General features: G+C 38.7%; 1 protein-coding gene across 2 annotated transcripts in view; it reads right to left on the reverse strand.

Moving 5' to 3' along the window:
- LOC132832270 (protein Jumonji-like) overlaps nucleotides 1-18,197 on the reverse strand; it is a 447,638-nt gene that overhangs the window by 131,314 nt on the left and 298,127 nt on the right. For both annotated transcript variants that reach the window (XM_060850122.1, XM_060850121.1), the window contains one exon: nucleotides 8,538-8,707. In XM_060850122.1, coding sequence (XP_060706105.1) covers nucleotides 8,538-8,707 — 170 coding nt within the window. The remainder of the gene's footprint in view (nucleotides 1-8,537; nucleotides 8,708-18,197) is intronic.

Consider the following 18,197-nt stretch of genomic DNA (forward strand, 5'->3'; position numbering starts at 1 on the left):
ACATCCTTGTAAATCTTTTCTGAACCCTTTCACATTTCACAACATCTTTCCGATAGGAAGGAGACCAAAATTGCACGCAATATCCCAACAGTGGCCTAACCAATGTCCTGTACAGCCGCAACATGACCTCCCAGCTCGTGTACTCGATACTCTGACCAATAAAATAAAGCATATACTGAAATCCATATAGATCACATCTACCGCTCTGCCCTCATCAATCCTCTTTGTTCCTTCTTCGAAAAACTCAATCAAGTTTGTGAGACTTGCCAGGCTGGAAACGACACTCGTCAATTTCATTGCAGAATCCAGACAGAGATGGAATGCATTCGAAGAAAAGCTACAAAAGTACAGCCAGGCTCTCGAGGAATTACAGGGCCGAGTGGAGGGGGCGGAGCTAAAGGCCACGACCTCCGAGGCTGCAGCACAAACAGCTGCAGAACAGGTGCGAGCTCTGGAGCAGAGAGTCCGGGCCTTTGAAATCTACATGGATGACCTGGATAATAGAAATCGGAGAAAGAATATCCGTCTTCTGGGCCTCCCTGAACAAGAAGAGAAGGGACAGTTAGTAGTATTTCTGGAGCGATGGTTGCCCCAGCTTTTAAACCTGGGGGCTGAAACTGACCGGGTAAGGGTGGAGTGGGCCTACCGGGTCGCAGTACGCGGATCTGGCCCAAACCAGCGCCCACGCCCGGTCCTGTTCCAGCTGCAGAGTTATAGGGAGAGGCAGATACTCCTGGATGCCTCCAGAAAGCTTGGAAAGGATCCTAAAGCTATGATTCATGAAGGATCCAAGATTATGTTATTTCAGGACTTCTCCCCGGCTTTGGCACGAAGGAGGAAGGCGTTTGATGATGTGAAGAAATGTCTAAGGAACTTAAATATTCAATACACCTTACGCTACCCAGCGACGTTATGCTTTAACCACGAAGGATCCGAGTATAATTTTAGATCACCAGAAGAGGCTAAGGAACTTTCAGACTCGTTTAAATAAATCGTAAGAGACAATTTATGTTGGCTTGCCTCTTCCACACTCCGTGGGGAGAAATGGATACTTTACTCTACTTTACTTTTGCTTCTGGGAGCAGGGTTGTCTTCCCTTGCTATTTTATGTTATTATACTTAACTGTAATTTGTTGGAGTTGTAATTTTATAGTTATGTGTGTTTGTACGTGGCATTGATGCTATCAGATATACTCAGGTATGGGTGGGGAGGGGTGGGGGTGGGGCGCTCACTGTTAACTCTAGCTCGGTATTATATCTAAATCCTATTAAGGAGCGCCCGGGTCAAGGGTGGGACACTGTTTGGGAGAGGATATGGTGGACCTTTAGAAAGGAAGTAAGGCCCCCTGAGAATAAGGGGGAGGATCTCCATTCAAACATGTTTTTTTTTGTTCTTATTGTTTGGAAATAGTTTCCTTTTTATTATACTGTTATGAGTGTATTAGAGAACATTTTCTCTTGTTTGAAGGATGTAAGTGACTCAACTATACACTCTGGATAATTGTGGATTAGATTAGTAGTTAACTGAGTTTCATTGTTTTTCTTTCTTCTTTAGTATCATTCCTTTGAATTTTGATGATTATATATTTAAGATCTATTTTTATATTAATGTTTGTGCTTGAAAGTTCTGTTTTTTGTAAATCTGTCAAAATATTAAATTTCTAATAAAAATATCTTTTAAAAAAAAAAGTTTGTGAGACATGATTTCCCATGCACAAAGCCATGTTGACTATCCCTAATCAATCCTTGCCTTTCCAAATACATGTACATCCTGTCCCTCAGGATTCCGTCCAACAACCTGACCACCACCGACGTCAGGCTCACTGGTCTATAGTTCCCTGACTTGTCCTTATTACCTTTCTGAAGACACAGAAAAGTCAGGTCACTCCTACAGTTATTTACATAACAATCTTGCAGTAGCAGGATTAGGGGAAAAATGTATGTAACCACACCTCAAGAAAAATCATTCCTTGTTTTGTTATAACTTATTTATAATATTTATAGTATTTCTTCTTCCTGTTATATTAATTCAGGTATTCCAAAACTTTTCAAGCCTCTTGGCTGGGATTGTTTAACTACAGTAATAGGTAAACCAGTTCTGATGAAAAATCACTGGACTCAAAATTAAATTTGCTTTCTGTTCATAGATGCTGCCAAACCTGCTGAGATTCTCTAGCGTCCACAGTTCTTTGTTTCATTTTAAAACCTTTTTGTCAACATTTAATTGCTTTTCTGGCAAGAATTGAGCAGAAGGAATATATCCAAAATCACTACAATAATGACAGCATTTGGTAGCCAAGTTGACCATATACAGACTTGGAACAAGGACAAATAATGAAAAGCCATAGGAGGAGAGTCTAAAGCAAGCAATGCGAATGGGTGAAATGTGCAAATTACTATAGATTAGTTATGTCAGACTCTACAAGGGAACTGCAATTAGTAATGCTCCCCCCAAAATAGTATTCATGACATTTTTAAAGTCTACGAAGAGTCAAATCTGGTCGATGTTAGGACATTTTCTTGAATTTCAATGGTTAAGTGGTGATCTAATTGATCAAACAAAAAAAATAGATTTGAGGGGATTGATACTAAAGAATTATTTCCTCTGGTGGACAAATCCAAAACAAGGGCTGCAAAAATTAAGATTTGCATTAATTATAAAATTAAAGCTAGGCATGCTAGATGTGAAATCACAGAACATCCAGACATACCAAAAATCTAGATAACAGTAATTAATGCTAATGCCAAGAGGTTTTTTTTTACTTCAAAGGCTATGTAAAGGTCTTTGTAAATTTGTGCTAACTGCTCACCAAGTCTGAATTGCATCCCTGTTTCCAGGTGTAAGAAGCCTCTCCTCGAATGCAAATGTTTAAACAAGACCCGCAACATTTGAAAAGTTAAAATGATTTTTTTTGCCATTTGTTAATATGAAACATCCTAATGTAGATCAGACTTTTAAAAGGTAGCCCAGTAACATCTCAGCATATTAGACTTTTGAAATACTTTTAAAAATAATGTAGTTGATCAAAATAGTATTATATGTCTACTAAAAGTGTGATTTTTAAAAACCTTTCTTCTTCTAGTTCTTACAGTGCAGTATGACTAAAGACCACTTCCACAACCGCTAGCATTTTTGTCCAAACTAACCTGCACTCCAGGCCAGGAAGGAGTCAGGCACATTGGATCTTTCTGACTGCTCTCATTTTGTATTTAACTTGCCACCTTATATTTTCAGCGAATTTGTATCTGTTATATTTAGTCTTGTCATTAATATAGATTTAAAAACAGCTAATTCTGTGCCTCGCTAGTTACAGCCTGCCAACTCTACACTATCCAGTTTAGTCCTTGTTTTCAGTCCAGTAATCTATGCTCAACCCATGATGACATATTACCTGCAATCCCATTCCATACACTTAATCCGTGCTAATAAATTACAATTCTCATGAGCCCCAATTTGAAACAATAATCTTTTACATGAATACTTTTTGAAAATCTAAATAAACAAAATCCATTGGCACCCACTTAGCCACCTTACCAGTTCCAAGCTCAAAAACAATCTACTATCTGTCCAATATGGTTTTTATTTATGAAGGGAAAACAGTACTAGAAAGATTCAGCAGGTCAACTGGCATCAGTGAGAGTGAGAGAGACCATGTTAAATGTTTCAGGCCAAGATCTCTCATCAGCATATTTCAAAGCCACTTACAAAATGGTTAAGTAGTTTTCAAAATTTTTGCTGGCTCTATTCCCAAGAAGAAATATGTTAAATATTCTGATGCCTAATATATCGTCAGACTATCAATCTTAAAATATGGATACTTTTCTGTATCCCTATTTTCTTCCTGAAAAAAAGTTATTTTACGTTACAGGCCAATGCGCTTGGCTCTGCTGCAAGGAATTGATATAATTCAGAGCAGTAATGTAAAATCAGAAAAAACAGTAGCAGCGCATTGTTCACTTTCTTAAGTTGAGATATTACTCAAAGGCAACCACAAAGTTGACAGATTGCAAAATATAACATTTGATAAAATTTCTCAGCTTTCTTATTTTTCGTCCAAGATCTGTTTGGGAACCTAAAGGGAGGAAATACTTGGTAAAGTGATGACACACAAAACTAGTTATTACAACTACAGTGAATTAGCGTCAACTGTAAAGTACAACTGGAGAAAGTTTGAAAACTCAGCCATTGATATGAAATCTATTTCTCTCCCAGCATTATTGCAAGGGACAGAGTAGGCAACAGTAAGACAGTAAACTAAAACAGAAAGCAAATACTAGTCAGCATTTAGTTGCAAAAGTTAGCAATACTGCCACTCAACTCCGTAAAACATAATTTCCCTACAATTACATAATATAAATATAATTACATGTAACAAAATAAAGTCCGTCAAACAAATTATCTTCTTTTCCCACAGAGAAAATGTAGTCAACAGTCGAATGTATTTAAAGAAGATTTTTAAGCATAATCAATGCCTTTGGTTGTATTTCCTGACTCACCAGGAATAATCAAAGCCATTACGTACAAAATTTAAAGTATGGACTATTATAACTGGGTAATTCTGGCAACTGCAATTACCTCCCAAATTAGAAGTTAATGACTGTTGTTTCTCTACAGCAATTGTCTGTACAACAAAATCTTCTTGCAACACAATCATGTCATAAGACTCGTATACTTTTGAGGGAGCTCTTGCATTGCTCGACTATTTCAAAATCAAGGTCATAATTACCTATTTCTCAAATTTACTGATGTGAGGATGCTTAGTACACAAGATCTGGGCTCCATTCTTTTGTTTCATGATTTTAGGTATGCTTATTAAACAGAGATACCATGTTAGGGAATTGAATCATGTTCATTACAGGAACCCGGTAACTGTAAAAATTACTTTACATCAGACAAGGCTTAGCAGGACACAGTGTAGAGCTATCCCTACCCAATCTGGACCACATTATAACTTCATTTATTAGTTCTGAGACAGGTATTCATGTGACTGGGCCAATGTTATCTATTTCATACGCTGCAAGCAAAGATGCCTTGAGGCAAGATACATTGGCAAGATCAAGCAGACACTAGGACAACGGATGAATGGACACCACACAACAACGTTCCCTCACAGTCGGGGAACACTTTAGCAGTTAAGGACATTCAGCCTTGATGACCATCCTCTAAGGTGGACTTCAGGATACGCAACAACGCAGTCACCCAGCAAAAGCTGATAGCCATGAGGATGGCCCCAACGGAAATCTTGAGTTCTTATCACACTATAGGTGACCTCACTACACTATACACACACACACACACACTCTTACACACTATTACACTCACACACCCCCTCTCTCATACACACACACACACACACACACGCACACATCCTCTCATAGGCATACAGTCAGTCACACTCGCACACGTATTCTCATTCTCTCACTCTCCCATGCACGCACACACACACATAAACCTATGGGGTGAATTTGCATTTGCAGATTTGTATTTGTATTTTGTTCAAAAAGCACATAAGCTGTAGACAATCAGTCCATGTGACATTTTATAAATTCTTACTTTGGAAATAGAAGCAGTCTGGCTCAAGGCTGGAATTCAAACAGACTCTAAGCTCACACTTTTAATGCATTGTCTGCACCGAGATGCCACTTTTTAAAAATCTCGGGAATGACTTGAAAGCAACTCTGGGATCAATACATATTAATCAATTGAAACCTGCATCCCCATTCTAAGTGATCAAAGACTTTTCAGCAATCTAGGTTTGTTCAATAAGTCACATCAGTTGTATGATACTTTGGTCTTTTACTATAAATTGCATCCTATGATCCTGCCCCACTAGCTAACTGAAGAAGGAGCAATGCTCCAAAAGCTTGTACTTCCAAATAAACCTGTTGGATTATAACCTGGTGTTGTGTGATTTTTAAACTTTGTGCACCCCAGCATCTCCACTTCATTTAATATATAATTCATATGACAAACACTGAGAAATGCTAGAGAACAGCTTCAAAACAAACTGGAACCTCAAAACGCAACATGTAAAAACAACTGAGTACAATTCTAGAACATCAGCCATAACTCCAAAATTACTGAGTAAGTTGAAGGCCATCTTATTACATTGGATTTCAGGATTCATTAGTGTTTGTGGAGCGCATTGTGTCTTTAAATTTCTGCTTTCGGCAGTTCCTAAACAGAAGTAATCTGGGCAATTATAATAATCGAGAATCAAGTTTTTGCCAGGTGGATGGGGTCACATTCATCTTTTTGATCTCTGGGCTTGATTGAAGGCAATTAACAAATCACTCTGTATTTCAATGACATGGGAAACTATTGAATTAATACAAGATGAATAGGTAGAGATCTGAAACACTAACCTATTTTCTCTCTCCAAAGATGTTGCCAGCTCCACTCAGTATTTCCAGCAATTTTTATTTTATGGTATTTATTTTATTCCAGACTATACCTGCTCAGAGATATTAAAGTAGTCATAGTCCCAGTCCCTTCCTCCTTTTTGCATCACAAATAATCTAATTTGATAACTCTATGCATATGATCACACAATTCCAGCATAAGTGGATGGCAACCTCATACATGTAAGAGTTAGAAGTACAGAGGAGGTGGTAGACCCGCCTAGTACATTTTAAGCAATGAGAGCTGGGGTTCACAAAACTGACCACTTGCACCAAAAGTGGGAATTAGCCATTAGATTGAGTAATTTCCTGTCATCCATCAAAATACTGATTTTATAAATCATGTTGAATTACCATCTGTGACAAACAGTTGTTCTCCTCTTTAGTACCAATGAGGTTATTCCATTGTAACCTGTTAAGTCAATTACCTAATTTCTAGTCTGTTAAAGTAATTAATTGTTGAAGCAAATTCTGATTTGACATTTCAAAATGCTGTTTGGAATATAAATAATTATATTCTGATATTAGTTGCCTATGATACAAACTACTCATGGCAAGTAACTTTGTTGGTAGGAAGGAAATATGCTCAGTTATTACCAAATTCCTGAAAAAATAACACTGTTTTAATAAAGTTTCAAATATTGCAAACTTTAAGCACTTGTGGTTTGGACTCACTTTCTAATTTATGGTGAATGGATTCTTTCTGAATTCTTTCAAACAAACCTGGGTGCTTTAGCTGCTAAAAGGTCCGTGGGAGGCAGGATGGGGTATAGGTTACTTTAGAGATATACAGCGTGGGAACAGACTCTTCAGCCCAACCAGTCCATGCTGACCATAATCCCAAACTAAACTAGTCCTTCTTGCCTGTACTTGGCTTATATTCCTCCAAACATTTCTTACTTCACATACTTTACCAAATATTTTTTAAACGTTGTAATTATACAAGCATCCACCACATCCTCTGGACGTTCATTCCACACACGAACCACTGAGTAAAAAAATGCTCCTTATGTCTTTAAATCTTTCTCTTCTCACCTTAACAATATGCCCCTAGGCTTGAAATTCCCCATTCTAGAGAAAAGATACCTGCTATTCACCATATCTATACCCTCATGATTTTAGGCGTTGGTAAAAGATATTCATACCTAGAAACAATTACTTTAGCACCTATGCTAACAGTGGACTAACTATTAATGCTCCAAGTGACAAGAAGGAGTTTGCAAATGGTGATACTGCCTATTTAAATTCCAAGGTAGAATGGATTTGGGGATGCAGAGAATTTAGCATTTCTGTCTGGATAGAAGACCCATGTGGTTCATATTGCTATGGAGATGGGTTTTGAGGGGAAGAATCCAAAGGCAGCCATTGAAAGACTGGACTACAGGTTTTCCTGAAGTTATCACTGAGTCTCAAACACAGATGGTGTGAAGAAATCTGGAGTGTATGTTGGCAGAGAAATAAAGGCAGCCAGTCTCTTCTATTCATCATGCAGAATACAGATTAGAGCGTGTGTATAGTATGAACAGTCCACTTTCATGAGAGTTTAAATGAAACTGGAAGATTTGCTTAGTTTTGCTGGAGGCTAAGAATCACCTCAGATTGTTTAAAGAGAATTGAGTGTTCACTTTAAAAGGATGGAACAAAGGATAACTATGCATTGCTGCTTTAGAAGTTAATAGGAAAACTTTTCTGTAACTTACAGTACAATCTATCTGCTAAACAGTGTAATGACAATGTTGCTTTTAGGGGAAAGTGAGGACTGCAGACACTGGAGATCAGAGTCAAGAGTGTGGTGCTGGAAAAGCACAGTAGGTCAGGCAGCATCCGAGGAGCAGGAGAGTCGACATTCCGGGCATAAGCTGTTCATCAGGGCTTATGCCTGAAACGTCGACTCTCCTGCTCCTCGGATGCTGCCTAACCTGCTGTGTTTTTCCAGCACCACACTCTTAATAATGCTGCTTTTAGCTTACCTATCACAGTAAAACTTTTAAAACTTAATCTTGTTATGTGAGCCTTTCAGACTAGAAATTCAAATGTCTAAAAGTAATTTCTTTCTAGGGAAGTGTAATAAAAATTGAGAAGTATATCATCTCTAATCACATTGATGATCGATAGAAAATGACTATTAAGCATACCTCTAAGGCAAAGAAAAGTTAAGAAATCTTCTGTTTTGGGCTTTCGTTTTGAAAGATCAATAATCTGCGTTGCAGGTGGTGGTAAGACTGGATCCACCATCTTGACTGGGGTTGTGCTGGGGGAGTTGGGCTGTGACTGGGCAAATTTCCTTTGTGCTTGCAGTCTCGGCCTGGAACAAAAGACAAAAGATCTACTTAAAAACATTTGCCAGATGTGTTTTAAATAGTATTTTAAAAATAGGAATAATAAAATTATGCAATAACATTTTTGTTTCTGCAGTCAGAAACTGTACCTCAACTTAAAGAGTATTTACATTTAGTCACTATGCTGAACAATCAGCACCTTGTTTCTTATGCAAAATAAGCTGTTGCTCCCTTTGAAATTTGGCTTCATCAGCATGCCTATCTTTTCAGCAATACTCAAGTGACAGAAGGCAGTCCATGCAGTTATCATATTAGTTAGAACAAAGAACTGTACAACACAGGAATGGGCCGTTCAGCCGACAATGTTGTGCCTAAGCATGACACCAAATTAAACTAATCCCTCCTGCCTACCCTTGATCCATATCCCTCTATTCCTTGCATATTCATGCACTTATCCAGAAGTTTCTTAAATGCCCTTATTGTATCTGCCTCCATCATTACCCCAGCAGCATGTTCCATACTCTTACCACTCTGTGTAAAAAAAAACTTGCTCCTCAGATACAGTCAGAGATATACAGCACAAAATCCAACTCTTCAATCAGATTCGTCCATGCCAACCAGATATCCTAAATTAATCCAGATCCATTTGCCAGCACTTGACCCATAACTCTCTAAACACTTCAAGGTTTGTGCGAAGATTTGTAGCTCGGGTGCTCATTGTTGTGGTTCTGTTCGCCGAGCTGGAAGTTTTTGTTGCAAACATTTCGTCCCCTGGCTAGGCGACATCATCAGTGCTCTGGAGCCTCCTGCGAAGCGCTTCTTTGATGTTTCTTCCGGTATTTATAGTGGTCACTATAAATACCGGAAAAAACATCAAAGAAGCGCTTCGCAGGAGGCTCCAGAGCACTGATGATATCGCCTAGCCAGGGGACGAAACGTTTGCAACAAAAACTTCCAGCTAGGCGAACAGAATCTCTAAACACTTCCTGCTCAAATTCCCATCCAGATGTCTTTTAAACGTTGCAATTGTACCAGCCACTTCCTCCGACAGCTCATTCTACACATGCACTATTCACTGCATGAAAAAGTTGCCCCTTATGTTCCTTTTAAATCTTTTCCCTTTCACCCCAAATCTATGTCCTCTAGTTCTGGTTTCCCCCGCCCAGGGAAAAGACCTATCCATGTCCCTCATGATTTTATAAACCTCTGTAGGTCTCCTTTGAACTTTCCATCTCTCACCTTAACCCATAGGTTTAGACATTTCAATTCCAGGAAAAAGATACCGACTTTTAACACTATCCATGCATCTCAATTTTATAGAGCTCAGCCTCCATTGCTCCAGAAAAAAAATGTTTTTCTAGCCTCTTGTTATAGCTCATACCCTCTAATCCAGGCAGCACCCTGCTAAACCTTTTCTGCACCCTCTCCAAAGCCTCCACATCCTTCCTATAATGTGGCGACCAGAATGGAACAAGTCTAAGTGTGGCCGAACCAAAATCTTATAAAGCTGCAACATGAAACCCTGACTCTTGTACTCAATTTTCTGACTATTAAAGGCACTTTCTTCACCATCCTTTTACTTGCCACTTTCCGGAAGCTACGGACTTGCACTGCAAGATCCCTACATGAGGAGTCAAAATGAGAATTTTTATGGTGTCAGCATTATACCCCTAGACTAGATACAGCAGCGCTGTCCAGTTAAAAACTGCCGACCAGTCATAAATTGGTCACACCATTTTAGCTACACACACTAACTTCAGTATCATGCACTTTCACTTTATTTATATTCATAAAATATAGTTAGATTGATTTTGGTAGGTACGTTGTCACTGACCACAAGATCAAAAACAACCTGTCCACTGTATCAAAGAACAGGAATATGCCCTTTGGCCCACCGGGCCTGAATTGACAAAAGTCACCTTGCTAAACTGAAAACCATTTGCCTCAATGCAATCCAAGTCTCTGTTCCTTGCCTATTCACATATCGGTCAAAATGCCTCTTAAACACTGCTTTTGTATCTGCTATACCACCTTCCCAGGCAACACATTCCAGGCACAAGGTCAAGAATCAAATTGCATCATTGCACTTTACTTTACCAGAAAGAAATGTATTTAGTCTAAAATGAGTAAATATATTGAAAGACACTGGTACAATTCAGCTAGATAGGAATTGCTTTCCATGTTGCTATAAATGCCAAGGGCATAGTTTTTAACCATTACCCAAAGCTCATCAAGAACTGAGGTGAAATTCACCAAATCCTTTCAACATCAGAACTATCCAGTGAGGAGTCTTATTTCATTAACTTGAGTTTGATTTGAACTCAGGTCTTTAAGGTAAATAAATATGCTTAATCGTCAATTCTACTGCTTCATGAATCCAACAGTCTAAATGTTAGAAGGACAAAACATGGTTGTGATAAAAATTGCATCTTTGAGTAGACAGTTCATTTTTTAAATTAAAAGTTAACCTGACAAGTTTTTTTTTAAATGTGAAAGGGCTATGATGAGGGGAACTAAATTAACACAACACTGCTGTTTTAAAGATTAGATACCTTTACAGTGCTCATTAGTTAGATTATTTTTTTCCCCTACTTAGCTATTTAGCAAAGGATCTTATCTAAATTTTGCCTGTTGTACTTCAGTAGTAAAGCAAGTGCATGCTGAAACAATATAAAAATGAGAATCAAGACTAGTTTCAAATACCAGAGATGACATCAACAGGGAACAGCCTTGTATATTGGATAAACTTCTCTCAAGAAAATTTAAATGAAAAATTCAAACTACTGCCCGTTCAATGCTCAACCTCAATGCAAAAATCAGAATGATGGCAAATAGTTCAAAAAAGCACTGAATGGATGTGTAAAGAAATAAAGTTTATTTATTTGCAGCCTTACCAGACAAATCTTGGGCAAACACAATGCATTGAAACCAATCCAAATTATCTCTTACAGTAAGCACTCGGAAAACAGTATCCACATACAGACCAATGGAGAATTACAGTGCACAAACAAAAGCTTCCTTTTGGGGGAACCACCTAAATAAAATGGTCTTGAGAAAGGTATAATCTATTTTAGTGTTGCCTTTAGGATGGCAAGTTATAATTGTGTGTATTTTTGAGTACATGTTTTAGAAGTCTTGTTTTTACATAATTAGTCTTCCACCTGAATATAGTTTCATTTCAGTCAAGTACTTAGGTCTGTTGTGTAATCAAGGAATGCTGAACTATCATATTACAGCAAAGCATAGCAAAAAGCTTAAAAGCTGTAATCATCTAAGGTGGGGTACAAGGTGAACTAACAGTATTAAGTTTAAATTATTTTTCTTCAGAAGGAAACAGTTGCGGTTCATAAACATATTTGCCGTTGTCTACCCCTTGGATTGCATTCAAGGAGCATCTGGACACATAGATGTCCTCTAGTACTCTGCTGTGTAAATGACTTCCTGTGCGAAGTTGAAGAGAAGAAATTATGACACTGAAAAGTCAGATAACGATCAGCTGTAATAACATACATTGTTAAATAGTTTGCCAATAAGCCCAGACATAGAGATCTTTTTGGGCAAGATACTGGATAATTTCCAGAACTAGCAGCACTACCATACTAGCGGCAAGGACCAAGAGGGATGGAAGGACAAAGCAGAGAACAGTGAGAGAAAAAGTGGAATGCAACCATTATGGGGAGGGGTTGGAGAGCAGACTGTTGAAGAGAAACTTAATGCCAATATCTTCTGACCAGGTGGTTTTCTATTCCACACCTTAAGATCATTAGTACCCCAATCAAAATCCACAATGCAATATTATGTGCTCATTACAAATTTTACACGAACCAATATGCTATTGATTAGTCACAGCATCAAAAGATTGTATTTTTCATAAAGCTAAAAATGCTGCATGCCTTTTCCTCAGGAGTATTGCAAATGTCTACAGTCAAGAATGTGGTGTTGAAAAAGCACAGCAGGTCAGGCAGCATCGACATTTTGGGCATAAGCCCTTCATCAGGAATGAGGCCTCATTCGATGTTTCGGGCATAGGCCCTTCATCAGGATTCTCCTGCTCCACGGATGCTGCCTGACCTGCTGTGCTTTTCCAGCACCACACTCTCGACTCTGATCTCCAGCATCTGCGGTCCTCACTTTCTCCCTACAAATATCTACATCATGGTTTTTAGAATATAATTTCTAAATATTAAGAATTAAAGTGTAACGGTAGAAAATGAAATAAATGTAACTAAAACAAGTTTGGAATCTTGCACAAATAAAAAGAATTGGGGCCATGTTGCCTTAAGAATTAGAAATTTTAAGATAATTAAAACGGTGGGATGTAGAGATGCCAGAATACCTAAAAAAAAAAGGCATATCAAAAGGTGACCTATATTTGATTAGTGAAATCAGAATACAGGTGGACTCATTGGGTTGAAGGGCCTGTTTCCACGCTGCAAGTATTCTAATAAAAAAAACAGGCAGGTCCCCTGATTGCAAACACGTTCCATTCTCTGGAGTCCGTTCACAAGTCTAACTGTTTGCAAATTGATTTGCACATGAGTTGGACACAATGCATGACAATATAAAATAGCTGCTCTTTAAGTATAGGAAACATTTGTATGTCAGGGGTCAGGCGTTCATAAATGGAGGACCACCTGCAAAAGATAGAGTTTGAAGGCAGCAGACTGGTTTATTCACAGCTAGAAATGTGAGACAACTACAAAGCTTGTAATCCAGATGGATGCTTTGGGAGCTGGAGATGGATATTCTTAACAACCATTCAGTAAACCCTGACAGCCAACAAAAGAGTCAAACGATATCTGGCATACAGTGGAAAGTGGAGTTAAGGCAAGGCCACAATCTGATCAGCAATGATTTTAACAACATACAAAATAGATAAACATAGAATCAAGGAACATGAATAGGCCAGTCAGTCCTTTGAGCCTGTTCTGTCATTCAGTAAGAGCATGGCTAATCTGATTTTAACCTCAACTCCACATTTGTGCATATCCTTGATAATCTTTCATCCCCTTCGCAATCAAGAACCTGTCTACATCTGTGTTAAAAACAGTCAAAGATTCTGCATCCAGCACCTTTTAGGAAGGGGAATCCAAAGACTCTCCACCCTCAAATGTTTCCTCGTCTCTCTCAAATAAATTAACCCCCATCTTCAAACGGTGACCCTTATTTCTAGATTCTCTCACAAAAGGAAACATCCTCACCCAGTTAAGTGCCCTCAGGATCTTGCATGTTTCAATTAAGTCACCTATGACATTTTTTTAATACTCTAGAGGACACAGGTCTAGTCTGCCCAGCTTCTTCTCTGAAAGCAATCTATTCATTCCAATATTAGTCTAGTAAACCTTCTCTGCATCACTTAAATGGTGAAGCAGGTCTTCTCCTGCTCCTATTTCTTACATTCATATGAATGGTTGCAAAGTACATTTACATTACCACATCAAAAAATAAAATATAATAATGGGGCAATTGACTTAACAGTCAATTTGAGGATGACCTCGAGCAGGCTAGGTTGTCATGGAGCTGAGCGAATCGTAAAAAGCTTCCCCCGTTTTAAATTAACTGGGTGCTTGCTGAGATTTTGGACCCAATATGATTCAAAAAAGGGCAGCCCTAAAGTAAATAACTGTTGGATCGATTTACACTAACCACAGTAATACAGTATCATCACTGACTGCATGGATGATAGGCATGGCTGAATTTCAATTTGAATCATCTGAGCGAGCAGAAGTTGGAAGACTGTTTAATGCAAAGTTAATGTATTATTGCAAAAGGAACGAACCAATTGAATTAGTTTGAAAGTAATTGGAAAAGGATGCAGAAGATAAGGCTGAGATTTCAACAGTCACAATACAAAAATCAAAGTTTTACTTCTGAAAATTGCTGGAGCCAAGGAGAATTCTCCAGAGGATGGCAACATAATATTGGAAATACAAATTAAACCTGTGTGCAGCACATACATCGATAAGTGTTTGATATACTAGAATATTTTTGTTATCAAACTGGAAACATGTGGTATAGTATTATTGGTTAAACAAGGTATTTGGATTTCTTTGACATGTTAAAGTTTCCTAACGAGATGGAGAGATTGCCAAATCAGGAATGCTAAAGCGTGCTTTTCCACATTTAGAGAAGCTAACGAAGTTGAGAATACCAACTAAAGTGAGTCAATTCATAATTCTGATGACTAATGTGTTCAACCACTTAGCAGTCCCATCACAACAAATATAACAGCCCTAGTGAATTGCCTGAATTTTGGTAAATTATTAGAAATTATTAAATGTAGAAACTACGTGATGTACTTAACACGATGTACATTCATAAATTAATAATCAAATAAACTGAAAAATAAAATGTACAAACCAATTGCATCTAATGAAAGAATATATGGTGCTCTGCAGAGCTTGGCACCAACTCAATTAATGACTTACTATAAATTAGTAAACTATAGCAACCACATCAAGAGATTTCATCAAGTTGAAAATGCAATAGATTCAGTATCAGTTCATAACTTCATCAGTATTGTGGCAACATCATTGTAATTAGAGATTCTATTTAGACAAATTATAATTGTGTCATCTACTTTCTCACCCTCCCTCTCAGGAATCAAAAATATACAGATTAAAGAGCCTTCCCAAGTGACATTAAAGTATCAATTTTAATTAACCAAAAGTATGAAAATGATATGTGTACAATAGACCCAGGTGTTGATAGCACTCCTTGCTTGCTTTGCAAGGTGGTGGATCAAGGTCTCATCCAGGATGAGCACATAGTTTATGCTGACAAACCAATGTGTGATGATGCTGCCTTTAAAAAGTTTACGTTGTCCTTGGTTGTTTTCAAAAGGGATTGTAAAAGGCAGAGGTTCAGATTTGTCTGGGAAAAGCGCATTTTGATTATGGCTAATAAATACAGCCTAAGGCAACAATCAGGGAAACCGGCAGTTAGGCTTTTCACGAACACTTGTACAATGAAAAGGGAGCAGCCAGTTCACCCAGTTCAGGGATTTTTCTAGGAGAAAGTGAGGACTGCAGATGTTGGAGATCAGAGCTGAAAATGTGTTGCTGGAAAAGCGCAGGTCAGGCAGCATTCCTTGGATGCTTCCTTTCTCCTAGAAGATTTTAACCTACTGCGAATCCTCTTGCAAGGATGCCTTCCTTGAAGAAGCTCTCTTCCTCCCTCTACAGGGATGTTTCTATTTTGGTTTAGTTTCAGCTGGGACATAGAGAAACAGCTGCAATGAAAACAGGATCTATGCTTCAGCAAATGATCCCTGGCTGTTATCTCTCTGACTTCTCTCCTGTAAGAACCTAAGTCTGAATTTACCTTTTTTCAAGGGCATTTTTATAGATATTGTAGGAAATCTGAACAACTCTGATAAGTTGCGGGGGATATCGGTTGGGTTTTCAAATCGTTGTTATTCTAAATTCTATTTTCTTTTGTTTGTGTTTCCTTTGGTGTGTAAATAAATTCTTTTATACTTGAAGCAAAGCAGTTTGACCAGCTGCATCACTCCTGGGGTATCCACCTTACATAGGCTTAAAACATCTAAAAATATTAGGGTCTGGGTTACCAGGGGTAGTTAGTTTTGAGGGGTCTGGCCTAGTTCATAACCACTGTGGTATTAAGAGAGGACTGCAAGGTGTTACAATGAACAGACCTTGAGAGGTACCAATAACATGGGAAAGACTGAGGATCAGAGGCATCTTGGTGTGTGCGCACATCAGAATAGATATATAAAGGTGGTTAAGGAGGCTTATGGGATACTTATCTTTATTAGCTATGGGTTAACAGCTGACCATGATTTCAAATAATCACAGTAGTGGCAGCATTTTAGGACTAGTGACCATAATTCTGTTAAGTTTTAAGCTTAAAGTCTGGTTGAAGATTTGTAGCTCGGGTGTCCGTTGTTGTGGTTCTGTTCGCCGAACTGGAAGTTTTTGCTGCAAACGTTTCGTTCCCTGGCTAGGGAACATCATCAGTGCTATTGGAGCCTCCTGTGAAGCGCTGCTTTGATGTTTCTTCTGGCATTTATAGTGGTTTGTTCTTGCCGCTTCCGGGTGTCAGTTTCAGCTGTAGTAGTTTGTATGTGGGGTCCAGGTCGATGTGTCTGTTGATGGATGGGATGTTCTTGCCGCTTCCGGGTGTCAGTTTCAGCTGTAGTGGTTTGTATATGGGGTCCAGGTCCATGTGTCTGTTAATGGAGTTTGTGGATGAATGCCATGCCTCTAGGAGGCATGGCATTCATCCACAAACTCCATTAACAGACACATGGACCTGGACCCCATATACAAACCACTACAGCTGAAACTGACACCCGGAAGCGGCAAGAACATCCCATCCATCAACAGACACATCGACCTGGACCCCACATACAAACTACTACAGCTGAAACTGACACCCGGAAGCGGCAAGAACAAACCACTATAAATACCGGAAGAAACATCAAAGCAGCGCTTCACAGGAGGCTCCAATAGCACTGATGATGTTCCCTAGCCAGGGAACGAAACGTTTGCAGCAAAAACTTCCAGCTCGGCGAACAGAACCACAACAAGTTTTAAGCTAAACATGAATAAGGACAATAGTCCTACGGTCAAAAGTAGGAAATTAGGGGAAGGCTAACTACCACAATATTAGGCAGGAACTGAGGAAAATAGATTGGGTGCAATTATTTGAGGGTAAATTCACATCTGCCTTGTGGGAATCTTTAAAAGGGCAGTTGATAGAGTTCAGGACCAGCATGCTCCTGTGAAAATGAAGAATAAGAATGGTAAGATTCAGAAAGCCTGAATGATAAGAGAAATTAACTTATCAAATCAAATCCAAAAAAAGAAAAAGGAGGCATACATAAGGAAACTGAAGACATACATAGATACAAAGATAGCCTGAAAGGACTCAAACAAAGAATTAGTAGGGCTGAAAAGGGGCCATGAAATGGTTTTGGCAAAGGATTAATGAAAATCCCAAGACGTTTTATACATATTTAAGGAGCAAGAGGACAGCTCAGCAAAGGGTAGGTCCACTCAAGGACGAAGGAGAGAATGTGTGTGGGGGGTCAGAGGTGGGCAAAGTCCTTAACGAATACTTTGCATTGGTGTTCAACAAGGAGTAGGACATGGTGGATGGTGAGTCTCAGGAGAGGTATTCTAAGGCATGTCAAGTAAAAAAAATAGACATGTTAGGTGTTTTAAGCCTTAAGGTAGACAAGTCTCGAGGACCTCATGGCATCTATCCCAGAATGCTGAAGGAGAAAGGTGAGGCAATTGCTGAGTCTTGTACAAAATCGTTGTCCTATTTAGTCACAGGAGAGGTCCCAGAAACTGAAGAACAGCCAAGATTGTTCCTTTAAGGACAACAGGGATAATTCAGGAAATTACAGACCAGTAAGCCTTATGTCAGTGGTAGGGACATTACTGGAGAAGATTCTTAAGGATAGGATTTACTCACATTTGGAAAAATATGGACTTACTAGTGATAGACAGCATGCCTCACAAACTTAGTTTTTTTCAGGAAGTGACA

This window comes from Hemiscyllium ocellatum, chromosome 34, assembly GCF_020745735.1.
Source record: "Hemiscyllium ocellatum isolate sHemOce1 chromosome 34, sHemOce1.pat.X.cur, whole genome shotgun sequence".
Lineage (NCBI taxonomy): Eukaryota > Metazoa > Chordata > Chondrichthyes > Orectolobiformes > Hemiscylliidae > Hemiscyllium > Hemiscyllium ocellatum.